Source organism: Euprymna scolopes, chromosome 38 (assembly GCF_053919585.1).
Source record: "Euprymna scolopes isolate OS-2025 chromosome 38, ASM5391958v1, whole genome shotgun sequence".
NCBI lineage: Eukaryota > Metazoa > Mollusca > Cephalopoda > Sepiida > Sepiolidae > Euprymna > Euprymna scolopes.
Window position 1 is genome coordinate 8,925,160 of NC_136519.1, and position 14,215 is coordinate 8,939,374.

The following is a 14,215-nucleotide window of genomic DNA, read 5'->3' on the forward strand; positions in this document are numbered from 1 at the left end:
TTAACTGTGTCCGATTGGCATTTTTCCCCTTCTCCTCCTACTCCCTTATAGTTCTGTTTTTCTTCGTAAATTTATCCGGAAACTCTCTTTCTACTCTATCTATCTTTCTATCTATCTGTCTATTTCCCCCTCGGTGTATGTTTTTAACTCTTACTACTCTCCCTATTCGCTTTTTTACCTTTTCTCTTTATGCTTTCTTTTCTTTTTTCTTTTTGACGAACGTCCGTCTACAGTTTCAAGCGGTCTATTCTTGCCTCTCTCTATTTGATCTACTCTGACCGCTTCTCACGTCACTCCTCACACTCTTTCTCTGGTCTTTCTTCCGCCGCCTATGACTCTCCTCCCACCTTCTTACTGTTTTGTACTCTAACTGCTACCCGCACCGTGTTTGTGTGCGAGACAGGGGGGAAGAAAAGAGGAAACACATACACTTATAAACACACATACGCACGCATACATACATAATATACAAGGCAGCACCAAAGCGGCGGCCCAGGAGACGGAGGCACTCGATCTTTCACTTAGAAATGTCTCGTAGTGCCGATACAAACAGTTCCAGTAATACCTACAAGTTGGTAGTCGTTGGTGGAGGTGGCGTTGGAAAAAGTGCCTTGACGATACAATTTATCCAGGTAAGGTCCACGGTCATCGCCCCCCCCCCCTTTTTTTGGGCCCCTCTCGCTAGAGCTACTTTTCTGCTTCACTATTGACGACCGTGATGATGATGATTGTAACTCTCAAATTTTCAATTGGAATCCTTACAGCGATGATGATGATGACGATTACAACCGATAACTCCCACCCCTTCCTTTATTACATCTCTGACTACTACTACTATTGTTTTGTTATTATTGTTAGTATTCGAATGGAAAAGTCACCGGTAGTAGTTGTAGTAGTAGATTCTAATAATTTCCACTTTCCGACTACGCCTTTTAAATTATTGACTCATATATATATATATATATATATATATAATATATGACCGGAAAATCTTATGTGAGATAGACTATTTAATTCATATTTTGTTTCGGCAAAATTTATGTCCCTGCCTCGTCTTAAGTTATGTAAAAGGCCAAAAAATGATATTGTTACAAGGGATATTTATATTTTACTATTGTGTAATAATGAATAAAAATGTACTTATGGTTTATACTATAATAATAACTATTATTAAGGCTCAATCTGAAAGGATATTGAGTCCCTTATATGTTTGTTGTTGGGTCTGCTCGTTCTTGATTCAATTCTGATTTTCGGAAGTTGATATATATATATATATATATATATATATATATATATATATGGAGAAATTCTTGTTTTTTTTCTGTATCTTCTTAAAGCGATCCTTATTGAATACATTCATAGTGATAATGTGTGTGTATATAACCGTAAATAAAAATGCGATTGTGTTTTTATTTATTTATTATTGTTGTAAGGCTCTATCCCAAAAGATATTGAGTCCTTTGCGATCTGATCGTCCTTGATTCGGTTCATTTCTAGTCAGAAATTCCTGTTTTTCTTTATTTTCCCCGAAATACCTCTTATTGAATAAATACTCATAATAATAATCATAAATAATATTGAATACTACATCATAAAAAAAGTAAAAACTACTTAAAAAAAAGAAAGCAAATCCTTTCTCATCATCTATGTTAAAACTAAAATCAAATCTGTACTTCTGTTTACGGACCCTGCTTGTTAATAATATGATTATTTAGAAATCCATTCTTAACATGAGGATGGGGGCTTTTTTTTTTTTTTTTTTTTGTAACTATTCTGTACGTTTTACTTAACAATTTAATAAGCAAAAACTAGCGTAAAAATTTATTTGAACTTAAAATTTTATGTAAAAAAAAAAAAAAAAAAAAAACGAAAAAAATAGCATGATTCATAAACTGCAGAAGTATCGTCAAATCTATCAAAGGATTGTCCGGAGAAAATGGCAGAAAACACTGTTTCTCTATATTTTCTAAAAGCCCTTAACCTATTAAACGAATACTCAATACTTTTAAGAATATTAAAATAATAGATTAAAAAGAAAATGAAAAACCATTTCCTTCGGGAAGTATATAAAAAATCGGTGCTTTTAGGCACTACCGCACTAAAAAATAGTATTTTCAAGTTAAATTCAAATTTTACGTTATTTATTATCATTATTATTATTATTATTATTGAATTGTTAGGTGAAAGTACAGAATAGTTAACAAAACATCCGTCCCCTCTCCACATATTAAGAATGGCTTTCTAAATAATAACGTTATCATTTCAACACGGTAACAAGTGCAGAAGTACCAAGAAATCATATGCATATATATTAAACATAGTCAGTCATAGGCTACTGTTCCTTTGTAGCAAGATGTTTCAGTGTAGCTACACTGCGAGAAGCGAAACCCGAACGGCCAGTAGCAATGTGACCATGAGTCAAGTGCTTAACGTCCTGTAGCAACAAACTCCACCAATGACATAAATATTTATGTATACCTATGTCGTAATCCTTACTATTGGCGACATTAATATAAGTTATAAGCCTTTAAAATTACCCTAAATATCGATTCTTAACAGAGTAGCCATTTTGTTTAGCCAATTGTTTACGTAATGAACCTTATTCCCTGGTTACTTTGCTCCAAATCGATATTTCCGGCAATTTTAAAGCATTATAACTTATATTGGATATTTATTTTTATTTATTTGTTTCATTTTACTTCAGTCGACGTTCTCAGAAATCAAGGCCTCCCCGCCTCTTCCTGAGTCTAACACTTGAGGCCTTCGTGAGATACATAGATATTCGAACATTCCATTAACGTTCTCCTTTACATCTCAAACACAGAGTTCCTTTTTACAATGCCTCCCCACGGGACAGAGTTAGACACCAGGGTCGTTTTTTAATGTGGAGAAAAGGAACAAAAATAAAAATTGTCTCAGTCGTGAAGGATTTCTCCTCCACTGACAGAGAACAAGAAATTGAAGTGTATATCTGAAGAACAGATACTACACTTTGATCTTGATCCGAAGGCCAAGGAGTTGGTCAAGAAGTTGAGAACATAAGTTTCCTCTCCCCAACTAATTATTTAAATAGATTATATCTTTCTTGTGGTCTCTTGGTCTTGCTAGATTCCAAGGCAAGAATTTGTCTAATCTGGTTGAGTATCCAGCTTAATACTGTAATTTGAAGTAACATCCCTTGAAAAAGGTGCAGCGTTCCTCATAAAAGCCACTGTGGGTTAGCCATGCTGAGGCGATTTTATTTAGGCTTTGAATACTATGTTATTTTGAATATTTGGTCAGGGTTTACTTGTAGGAAAAGGTATCCCCATGCTAGGTTGTCTTGACATTCCTTCTGTACAGAGAGACCTTGGACACTCGAGGATAGTGTCTTGTAGGCATTCAAGTTCTTTCAAAAATTGGTCACAAATAAGTAGGTAAACTAAATTGTTTTCCCAACTACATTTACTTTAAAATAATTTGTGTTGCTTATAGTAATTATTACACACACACACACATGGTGACTTCCTTCCGTCTTGACAGACTATGGATACCCACTGTAAGGGTGCCTGCACGTGAAATTTTTGTGGCAAGAGTTCCGCAATCTCCAACCACACCTATCCTGACACAATATTGTTAAATACCAGTTGCAAGTGGAGTTTCAGGACGACTGGAAACAATGCTAAGATAAGCAGAGAGCACATACAGCGCCTAGAATTTCCAAATAATCACCCATCTGGTACTAATCAGGCTCGACGTTGCTTAACTTCGGTGATCTGATGAGAATCAGTGTGTCAACATGATAATGCTATATAACATGCACACATACATGTGTATGTGGAGTTTCTCTTTGAAGGGTCCTTAATAAATACTAATGGTATAATCATAAGTGTTTGCTAATGGGCTGGAACACCAGGGTTCAATCCTCAGTCGACTCCTACCTAAGACTTAAAAAATGGTACTTGATGCACCTTGCTAAGCACTCAGCATTATATGATGAGGATCAAAAAAGTAAGTGGAGTGATCCTATAAATAAGGAGCCTTTGGGTTACCGTTGACTGTGTTCAATCACTTTCCTTTTTGACAAATAAAAAAAAAAAAGGTACCATCTCTAACAATTTATTTATATCAATATTACTAAAAACTAATGATGGGATGATTCCGATAGAATTACCGATTCTGTTCTACATTCCCGATTCTGATACAATTACTGAGTCCGATTCTTTTAAAACGACTAAATATTTAGCTATGAAGTTTTTTTTTTTTTTTTTTTTTTTTTTTCGGATTACCGTAAAAACTCATGTTACGTGCATATATTTTCACAAACGTAAAAAAAAAAAAAATAAATGCCGAAATATATAGATTTCAGTTTTACCGATAGTTTAAAATCAATCCAGTCATCATTTTATCATTAGTATCAACAATTAAAAATTAAGTTTAAAAAAACAACACCTATAAACGAATCATTTTTGACATTGAAAATTATGCACAAATTTTTCCGATACTCCAAAAAGTTGAGATTTTTCTGATTCCCGATTCTTTACTCTTTTTCTTATGTCAATAAGTATTTAATAAATCTTACATCTGTATATATAAAAGACAAAACGGCCGCACGCATTTTTGTATGTCCAGCAAAGGTTTTTTTTTAGCCCGGGTTCTCGGGGGGGGGGGGGTACTATTCTTAAGAACTTTTTATATACTCCCTAGATTATAATATCTATGATTTGCGAACAAAAGTCATCTCTATCTTTTATTTGAGTGACTTTTACAAAATTCACGCTATTCCCTACTCTCGTGTGTTTGTTCATGTTTTTCGTATAAAAGCGAAACTAATCGAAAACGAAGGCAGATTCCTGGTTTTCATTCCAGAGACGTCCAGAAGCAATTAGCTTTGATCACTGTGGGGAAAACACCTCATATCAGACAATTGCTATTCATTTGGACGCTGCCAAAGTTCCCCCTTTTTTGAGGGAACGACCTCGTGGGGAAGAAAATAAATACCGCAAGAGAAAGCAAAAGTTTGACTGGCTCCAGGCCAGGTTTAAAAGCCACTTTCATTTCTTCTTAACTTTATTATCATTGAGCTGCCAACTTTTTGATTGACAGCACTAAATTTGAATGCTTTTCACTTCCTGTGGCATCATAGTGTAGTGGTAAGATAACAGGTTTTATTTCACTTTCTTTTCCACCTTCGAACCTGCCTGCCTACTACCACTTTTTTTTTTTTTTTCAACACACACCTTCAAACACCCCGGGCAATGCCGGGCACCTCCGCTAGTATATATATAAACAATAAACTCTTAAATTCCAATTAGCCTTCTTTATTTTCTAAAAAAAAAAATTAATACAGCTTTATGGACTGTTTCATCTCCATGAACAATCAAATATCGATAAGTAAATGCCCCTGCTCCACTTCCAGGTGCTGATGTAACTGATATTTTGTATGTGCAATGATTTATATCTCTATGGGTTATGTGGCAAATTAATCCTCTGAACTAATTTTAGTTTCTGATTTATAGGTGTTTGAACTAAGTCGGTGTGAAATGGAGTCTGTTGAGTGTCGTGCAGTGATTCATTTTTGTATTTGAAAGGACGCGCACCACAGGAAATTTTTCATGAAATGAAAGAAACGTATGGTAATGACCATGAAAAACGCAGGCATTGTGAATTCAAACATGGCCGAAAATATGTGAAAACAGCTCCCAGATCTGGTCATCCCTCTTCTGCCATTGATGAGGCATCTGTCAGTCAAGTTGTGGCTACAATTTTGAAAGACCGACACATGACTATTCGCCAAATAGCCCAAGAGGTCAAAATAAGTAGAAGGTCTATGGAAACTGTCATTCATGACGATTTGAATATGCATAAAATGTATGCTAGATGGATTCCCAGGTTGCTGACATCATTTCAGAAGTGAGAGCGCGTCACGTGCTTGAGGATGAATTTGTAGATGTGCCAAGAAAATGGGTCAAAGTTTTTCACAGGATTGATTACACAGGGTGAAACCTGGGTCTATCACTATGACCCATAGATCAAAGCCCAGTCAATGCTGTGGAAACCCTTAGATTCCCCACCTCCAAAGTAGGCAAGGTCATTCTCGCAGTTTTCTGAGACCAGAATGGAATAGTGATATTAGATTTCTTGGCAAAGGGTACCACAATTACAGGAGCTTATTATGCTTCTTAATATATGTTAAGAGCAGAATGCAAATCTTGGCTTCACCTTCGACAGCCTTGTAATGCTTGTTTCCTCTCTATGCTGTTCTTTAATCCTCACATTTCATGAGCAACGTTTCTAACAAAGGCAAAAGAGCTACTGTTTTGTGGGGTTAGCTGTTATATTTTGTCATGTCATGTCTTCTGAGACCAAAATAGAGTAGTGATGAGAGATTTCCTGGTAAAGAGTATCAAAATTACAAGAGCATATTATGTTTAATTTGTACCCTCTGACTTTCACTTCTTCCCAGTCTCATGAAGTTATTTTTGAAAAGGAAAGTATTTCACAACCTCGATTTCTGAAGTCATTTTCTTTGGGAAAGTAAAGATCATTATTCCAGGCCTTAAGCTATATTTAATCTGCCTTTGTAACAAATTTCTTCTGGAACCATGACAAAGTAGTGATGACAGATTTCCCGGTAAAGTGTACCACAATTACAGAAGTGTATTAAGCTTCATTTTGGGGGAAATCAAGAGAGGCTACCAAAATCAAGAGATAAAGCAAAATGAACAGGAATATTCTCCTCTTACAACACAATGCTCCGGTCAACAACATGCATGTCGCCAGATCAAAAGTACAGGCCTATGGCTATGAAATCCTTTCCACATCCTCCCTATTCTCCTAACCTTGCACCCTTTAACTTTCACTTCTTCCTAGCCATGAAGTTGTTTTTGAAAGCAAAGCATTTCTCAGATGATGCAACTTTGACTTCCAAATTTACATCCTGGTTGGAGGACAGGGTCCTACATTGTGAGTGAAACAGTCGCATTTGCGAGTGATTTTTCAGAATGGCAACTAGAAATAATGAAACGCTTATCTTTTAGCGATTCATTTCTTTTACTAACAACCTTGCAAAGCTTACTACTGAGAGAAAAATATCTTTTCAAACTTTTTTTTAATAAAACGAACAAAGTTAAATTATTTAAACAAGAAAAGTTTAATAGAACAATATACTCCTTTTTTTTTTTTTTTTTTAACGAAGGCTGTTTAAAAAAATATCTGAAGAAATTAGGATGTTTATACCTTCAAGTATCAACATAAAATTTTTTGTATATTTAAGAATTACTCTTATAAAAAAAAAAAAGACAGAAAAATCTTTATGATGTACATACTTGTTACAGAACGAAGATGTCATATTCCAAAAATCATTTGGGTTTGGCTAGTAACTTTTCTATTTGGCTAGTAAACGAAAATATTTAGTTGTCACAGGTCAACTAAAGATAAATTTGTCCAAGCTCTGGAGGACCAAGATGGGGTATTCTATAAAAAAACGATCTCCAGCACTGCATTAAACAATGGGAGAAATGTGTAACTCTGGGTGATTACTATGCAGAGAAAGACTAATAACTGTGCCAAGTTTCGTTGCTCTACTGCTACAAGAAGTGAGTCAAGGGCATTACTTATTGAACACCCCTCATCCACAAACAGAAAAACAGAAAACAAAAAAAATCTAACACTTGCAATGATGTCGGATACATAAGATACAATTCCAAAGAGGAACATGATTTTCCTAGTAGTTATTAGACGCCATCTTTGATATGAACAGCGCTAGGAAAGCGGGTATAGCATACTGAATGTCATATAAAAAAATGACTTTAAGTGAATGAAGAAAATTATAACATGAAATAAGAAAAATAATTTCGATAAATAAACAATATAAATGATATGTATTATATACTTGATTGTTCATGTATACATGAAACAGTAAAGTGATATCGATTTCTTTTTTACTGAATAAAGAAGTGGTCATTGGAATTTAACATCCTGCTGTTTATTTATATATGTTTTTTTTTTTAAAATTAACATTCAGTGAGCTTTAAGCTAGGAAATTTGAATGTTAATAATATATATACATATATATATATTTGGGCGGTCGGGTTTCGATCCTGGCTTGAGGCAGTTGCCTGTCTTGCCGCACTGATGAGCTGTGAAACAGTGAAACAGTACTGTATGTGGATGACTATAATGCTCCCTATCTTGGGTTGAGCATATTGGGAAGTGATATACAAATTGCCATTAGCATATTAAGCGACGCTCTTTGTGTAAAAAAAAAAAAAAAAAAAAAATTGAGCGGAGGCATTTGGACGATGTCAAAACATCATTAAATTCATTACCCTCACAGCAGCAGCCATATAGCGTAATGATGAGAAGCCTTGACTGTCATTTGAGTGGTCGGGTTTTGAATCCTGGCTTGAGGCAGTTGCCTGTCTAGCTGCACTGATGAGCTGTGAAACGGCGAAACAGTACTGTATGTAGGTATTTGACCATCACAGCCTACGCCACATTCTCTGTTTATCTCCAACAGTTCACACTCACTGTAAGATTCACTCCCTCCAAAAATCTCTCTTTGCCAGACGTCTTTGTTGATTCGATCATGCTCTTCATCGACACCTAGATGACTTTACCTGCAAAGTCAGCAACCCAGCACCACCACTAGACCAAGAAACCTCACAGTGACCAACTCAAAACATGGCCCAGGACAGTGATGCAGGATGCTGAACTGATTCTTGAACCTCACCTTTATAGGATCTGTTACTGCAACTGCGAATAGCTTGCACTCATAACACAAGCAGCTTTGGATCGCCGTGCTCAGTCAGCCATTGTTCGTGACATGATGAACTTGGAAAAATCTACACAACTGCAAAATTACAAAAATGATCGTTATAAAAACTAAATTTTTTCTAAGGTTGATCTTCAAAAGTTGCATTTGACCTTTTTTTTTCAATGTGTAAAATTGGGATTGAGGAACGAACATTATAAATATATTATAGATTATGTAAATTTTTTTGTTTCAAATCTTGATGAGGATTAATAATTTGTATTATTTGGAGTATTCAGACTACTGTTCTCATCTAACAAATTATGTGATGTAATGGATAAAGTACGACCCAGAATGAATGTTGTGAGCACGATCCTGTATGGAAGTGAAACATGGCTAGTGAAATTTGAGGACATATAAGACGCAGTTTGTTGTCGATATCGTCTGAAAGTTTTTGGTTTTTCTCTTGTTCTTTTCCACTGCCTCACCATCCATTCTATCACGCTAAATGTCCACCCATTGTTTGTATATCTCGAAAAGTCACCTGCCTGGCGTTTTTGCTATTCGTGTGGTGGTGATGACGTCATTTACTCCAGTTTGCTGTCTGATCCAAGTGTTTGTTTTTTTTTAACGGAAACTGATGCCGAGTTAAACGCATTCCATTTTACATTATCGGTTTTTCTCTTAGTTTATATTTTAGAATCTTAGGAGTCTTTGGCCTTTCTTTTGATCTTTACCATTTGCCTCCGAGATCATTCTATCGTCTGCATATCTCAAAAAGTGACCTGCCATCCTTTTGGCTATTCATGTCGTGCTGATAACATTGTTTACTCCTGTTTGCTGCCTAGTCCAGGTTTTTCTTTTCCATCAACGTAAATTCATGCCGAGTTTTTCTCTTCACTTATATATTTTCCAATTATACGAGTTTTTGGTTTTCTCTTTGGCTTTACGATTGCCTCAAGATTCATTCTATCACTCTAAATGTCCACCTGTTGTCTGTATATCCTGAAAAGTGACCTACCCATCTATGTTTAGTCATTCGTATGGTAGTGATGTTGTTTACTCCACTTTGCTGTCTGATCCAGGTGTTTGTTTTTCTTTCTCGTAGACTGATGCTGAACGTAATGTGTTCCATTTTGCATTGTGGCAATATTAACTTTTCTTTTGCTGCATTTTTAAGTGATGCATTCATTAACCAATTTCTGTTTCGTGTTTCTACTCTCCATGATGTCTGTTTTGGAAAAGGCTGTCAATCCACGTGCAATTTACCGTTTAATTTAGGCATGGTATCAACGTCTGGTCAAGTGAAAAACGAAATCACCACTCGTATCAATCTAGCTAGAACTGTCTTTGATCGTCTTCAAAAACAACTTTTTACTTTTTTTACTTGAGGGTCACCACTTATCAAGGCTCGAAGGCCACTCGAGGATAAGGGTTAATGAATGTAACGTGGTGGTGTAGTAATTACTAATGATCTAAATTTGGTAGAATTTGATTATTTATGGAAACGACTTAACAGGAACTTGTTCAAATTGGATCGCACCAGGATGATACAACGTTCGACGAAGTTGTGAATCTGTGAAGCGATGGTCAGAACAATTCTTCTCTGTGGATGTGAGATCTGGCCATTGCGCAAAGATCTTCATCAACTTGAAGTCTTTAATCACTAGTACTTCTGTCACCCTGCGTGTTTGCCTCTCTGATCAGATCCCCAACTCTACCATCCACGCTAGATGTAACATTCTTGGCCTGGAAGAAAATCTGTTCAAAAGGAGACTCTGTTGGTTTGTCTGCCTGGTGAGGAATTTGTTTGTAAACTGGTGGCGCCTATTGTACTCATTGGATGGAGGAAGTGCCAAGGTGGTCAACTCAAGGCATGGCTTGCAACACTCAAAACTGACAAGAAGCTCAAAATGGCAACAAAAATGTTGGTATTAGGTTTCTGAATTTTTTAGATGAGGATTCATTATTTACATTATTTGGATTCTTCGGACAACTGTTACGCAAGGACCCATGGTGTAGTGGATAAAGTACTTGGTAAAATTCAGTTGTGAAGTTAAACTCTTCTCGAGGTTGAAGGTTCAATCCTCAATGCAGGTGACACTTACCAGTCATTGGTGATGAAACAAGAGCATGCTACCCTCAAGCGTTCCATTTAAAATTCCAGAGTTTGACAAGATACACCTGAAGAAGGTCGGAGGTTACATCAACCAAAGCTTTGTGTAAATGACACTTAAAATGAGAACATTAGTTTGAAAAATCCTAATAATATGAATAATCAATCCTCATTTAAAAAATTCCAAAACGAAAAAGTTGCGAATTTGTTGAAATAAAGGAAAAATTATATTTTCATACTCTTCATTGTTGTAAGTTAGTTGATTAAAATGCTTTTTTCTAAAAGTTCATTTCGCCATGTGTAAATAGCAAGTAAATCAAGAATACAAACGCTATCGTGTAACAAAAAAAAAAGGTGTAACATGGTGCGTAATATTTATTCAATACTAGCAGGGTTATCCGATGTTACTTGGGGCAAAAGTGTAACATATTTCTATTAAAACATATCTTCTATATATTTCCCACTTTCTCTCCCCTCACACACACACTTCCTCCTTTTTCCTCCATCCAGCCCATTCCTTTCGTAATATATACACACTCAAACTCAAATGAGTCCGCATAAGAGAATTAATTTATTAAAACATAAGAGTTACTGTTTTTTTTTTCTTTAGTGATTACATGATCTGTCTAGAAAACTAATTAACCTAACGAAAACTGTGTCAGTTTAAGATCAAAAAATAAATAATTTTTTTCTAAATTTTAGATATTATTCATCCGGGGCAACGCTGATCAAACTAACTGTAATTTTGTGTTTGTTTTGTAGTTTTTTAATTTTAGCTGGACATACAAACATATATGCAGACAAACATGCACACAAACATATTATAAATGAGTTTAAAACAAAGAATTGTAAGGGACGTTTTGTTATGTTTATACTAATACAATGAGGAAGAAAATTATAGATAAATTATTGGTAATGTGAAAACATAACATTGGAGTCTGTTTTATTAGTTGCATAATTATTGATTAATTGATGAAATAAATAATGTAATACATAAAATATTAAAATCATTGAATCCGAAGGAAATTGTGTATGCATAGATTTTTGTTTCTGTTTATCTTAACAAGAATTAAATCCATTATAAGTTGTTTCCTCCTAGGAGATCAGAGAGTTAATATCCCTTAGATCTGAACATTCACCTATATTTTTTATTGTAACCATATATATATATACAATGCCTCTGTTAAGTCTCAAAAGACAAAGGATACACCCTGTAGGGGCAACTGCACGTGTAATTGTGAGGCAAGGGTTGTGCAATCCTCAACCACACCTCTCCTGAATCGGCACTGCTTGAGTTCAGTGGCAAGGAGAAGTCCGGGACGACTGGAAACAATGCCGAGATAAGCGGAGAGCACATACAGCAACTGGCAGTCAGTGGTGGCCATGATCATTATCAACCTCCATTTTACTGTTGCTAACTGAAATTATCTGTTTTCAACTTTTGGGTGTTGCTGAACACTAGCTCGACACACCCTCTCCAGTCCCTCACACTGCCACATAGCCACATGCCCATCTTATGCCAGTTGCTTTGTTAGTCCTCCTACCACGTGGTCTTTTTTTGTCTGCTTTTCCTTTCCCTTCTTTTTCTCTGCTGTGATGTCAGCTCATGTACCGGCTTGGTCATTTGTATACATGCTATGCTGCTGCTGCTGCTAAATGCACGTCAATGGTTCTGTTACAGTTGTAAATTTCAGTTACATCTCAAGAAGGTCGGAGCTTACATCGACTGAAACGTGAAAATAACAATCAGGATGAGAAAAATAGCCTGGAATATCCAAACGAGGTTTTGAAGATAAACCCTAATAACCATTCTGAAAGTAAATTACCCATGATGTTTTATCAAAAGCGGTAGAATATTAATGTCGGGTATGCATCTGTGCTAGACATCCATAAAAAAGAAATCAAACGTTTTGTTTCATTTAATTCATGATAAATGAAAACAGTAATATGAGGTTCAGAGCTTGGAGCAAGCACTTATTCACTGGAAATATCCAGTGTACGTTGAGGTTGTAAAATGACAATAAATTACCATATTATTTGCAATTTGAAAAAAAAAACAATGAAATACATATGCTCTAAACCAGTGGTTCTCAAACTTTTTTTACTCCTGGGCCCCTTTTCCCTTCTTTTTATCTTGTAGGACCCCTTTATAACTATTGGTCATAAGACAATCTTCTATTTTTCACTCGTATAAATTTTGAGGTTTTAATAATCAAAGAAATGTATAATTAAGCTTTATTTTTAAATGAAAACTAATTTAATGCAAATAAAGTATTCTACAACAACTATAATAATAATGAAAAGTTTTATGTTTTGCCTGTGGACCCTTAGAAATATTCCATGGACCCTTAGGGTCCATGTGGACCCTGGTTGAGAACCCCTGCTCTAGACAATATACTGTCTCTAATGTCATCAGAGGAATGATACTGCATGAGTACTTAAAATTTCTGTTTCTATCCTGGACCTCCTGATTGGCTGGGAGATGGAGCAATCACTCCACTGTTACACTTGTTCATTTACATCAAAGGAAAGCTGTACATAATATAATTAGAATATGTGAATGCTACAGATTATTAGGTGAGATAGAATATGTAATTGATGAAGTCAATTGGAATTTTTTTATGCAAATAACACAGATTGAAAATTTTACATAGTTCACTGACTTTTCTTCATATATGAGACTTGCCCGGGTGTTTGGGGATGTGTGTTGAGCAAAAAAAAAAAGTGGTAGTAGGCAGGCTGGAACCCATGACGCAAAGGCGGAAAAGAAAGTGAAAGAAAATCTCACGTCTTAGCTGATGTCCCTCTGACACGACCAGAAGTCAAAAGCGTTGAAATTAACCTAAGTCAATCCAACGATCACGATGACTTGCTAAAATGCCAACGAAAAAAAAATCTACCCCCTCCTTGTACAAAACAGCCGAGTTTAGGGTAAAGGAATTAATGTTTTTGGCGAATTTTTTTTTATATTTGTTGTCCAAAATCTTGAGTTTCAAAATGATACCAATTTTGTCAGGATCCATCGCCTCTGTTGAAAGATTTTGCAAGACATACAAACATACATTTAAACGGACAAGTGAGATTTATATTATAGATAACCAAAAAATTAAAAAAATATTTCAAATTTGCCTGGAGAATGTCTTTTTATTTATTTATTTGTTTATTTATTTATTTAATTTTTTTTTTTTTCAATTTTCTTATTCTTGTTTTTGCTGAGGATGAGGCATCCTATCAGATGCCAGACATTCACCTGCTATCTCACACACTTCAACCGAGAGATCATTTTAAGCTTCTAACCATCCCTTTATGTGCAATTGCTTATATCTCTCATGCACTTGCTTACACTTAAGATCTTCCTAAGATTC

The 14,215-nt window shown here is 35.4% G+C and overlaps 1 protein-coding gene across 1 annotated transcript in view; it reads left to right on the forward strand.

Moving 5' to 3' along the window:
• Window positions 1–386: 386 nt before the first annotated feature.
• The window catches only part of LOC145263065 (ras-related protein R-Ras2-like), a 129,525-nt gene continuing 115,696 nt past the window's right edge, over window positions 387–14,215 (forward strand). The window contains exon 1 of the mRNA XM_080119922.1: window positions 387–632. Coding sequence (XP_079976048.1) covers window positions 528–632 — 105 coding nt within the window. The 5' untranslated portion in view covers window positions 387–527. The remainder of the gene's footprint in view (window positions 633–14,215) is intronic.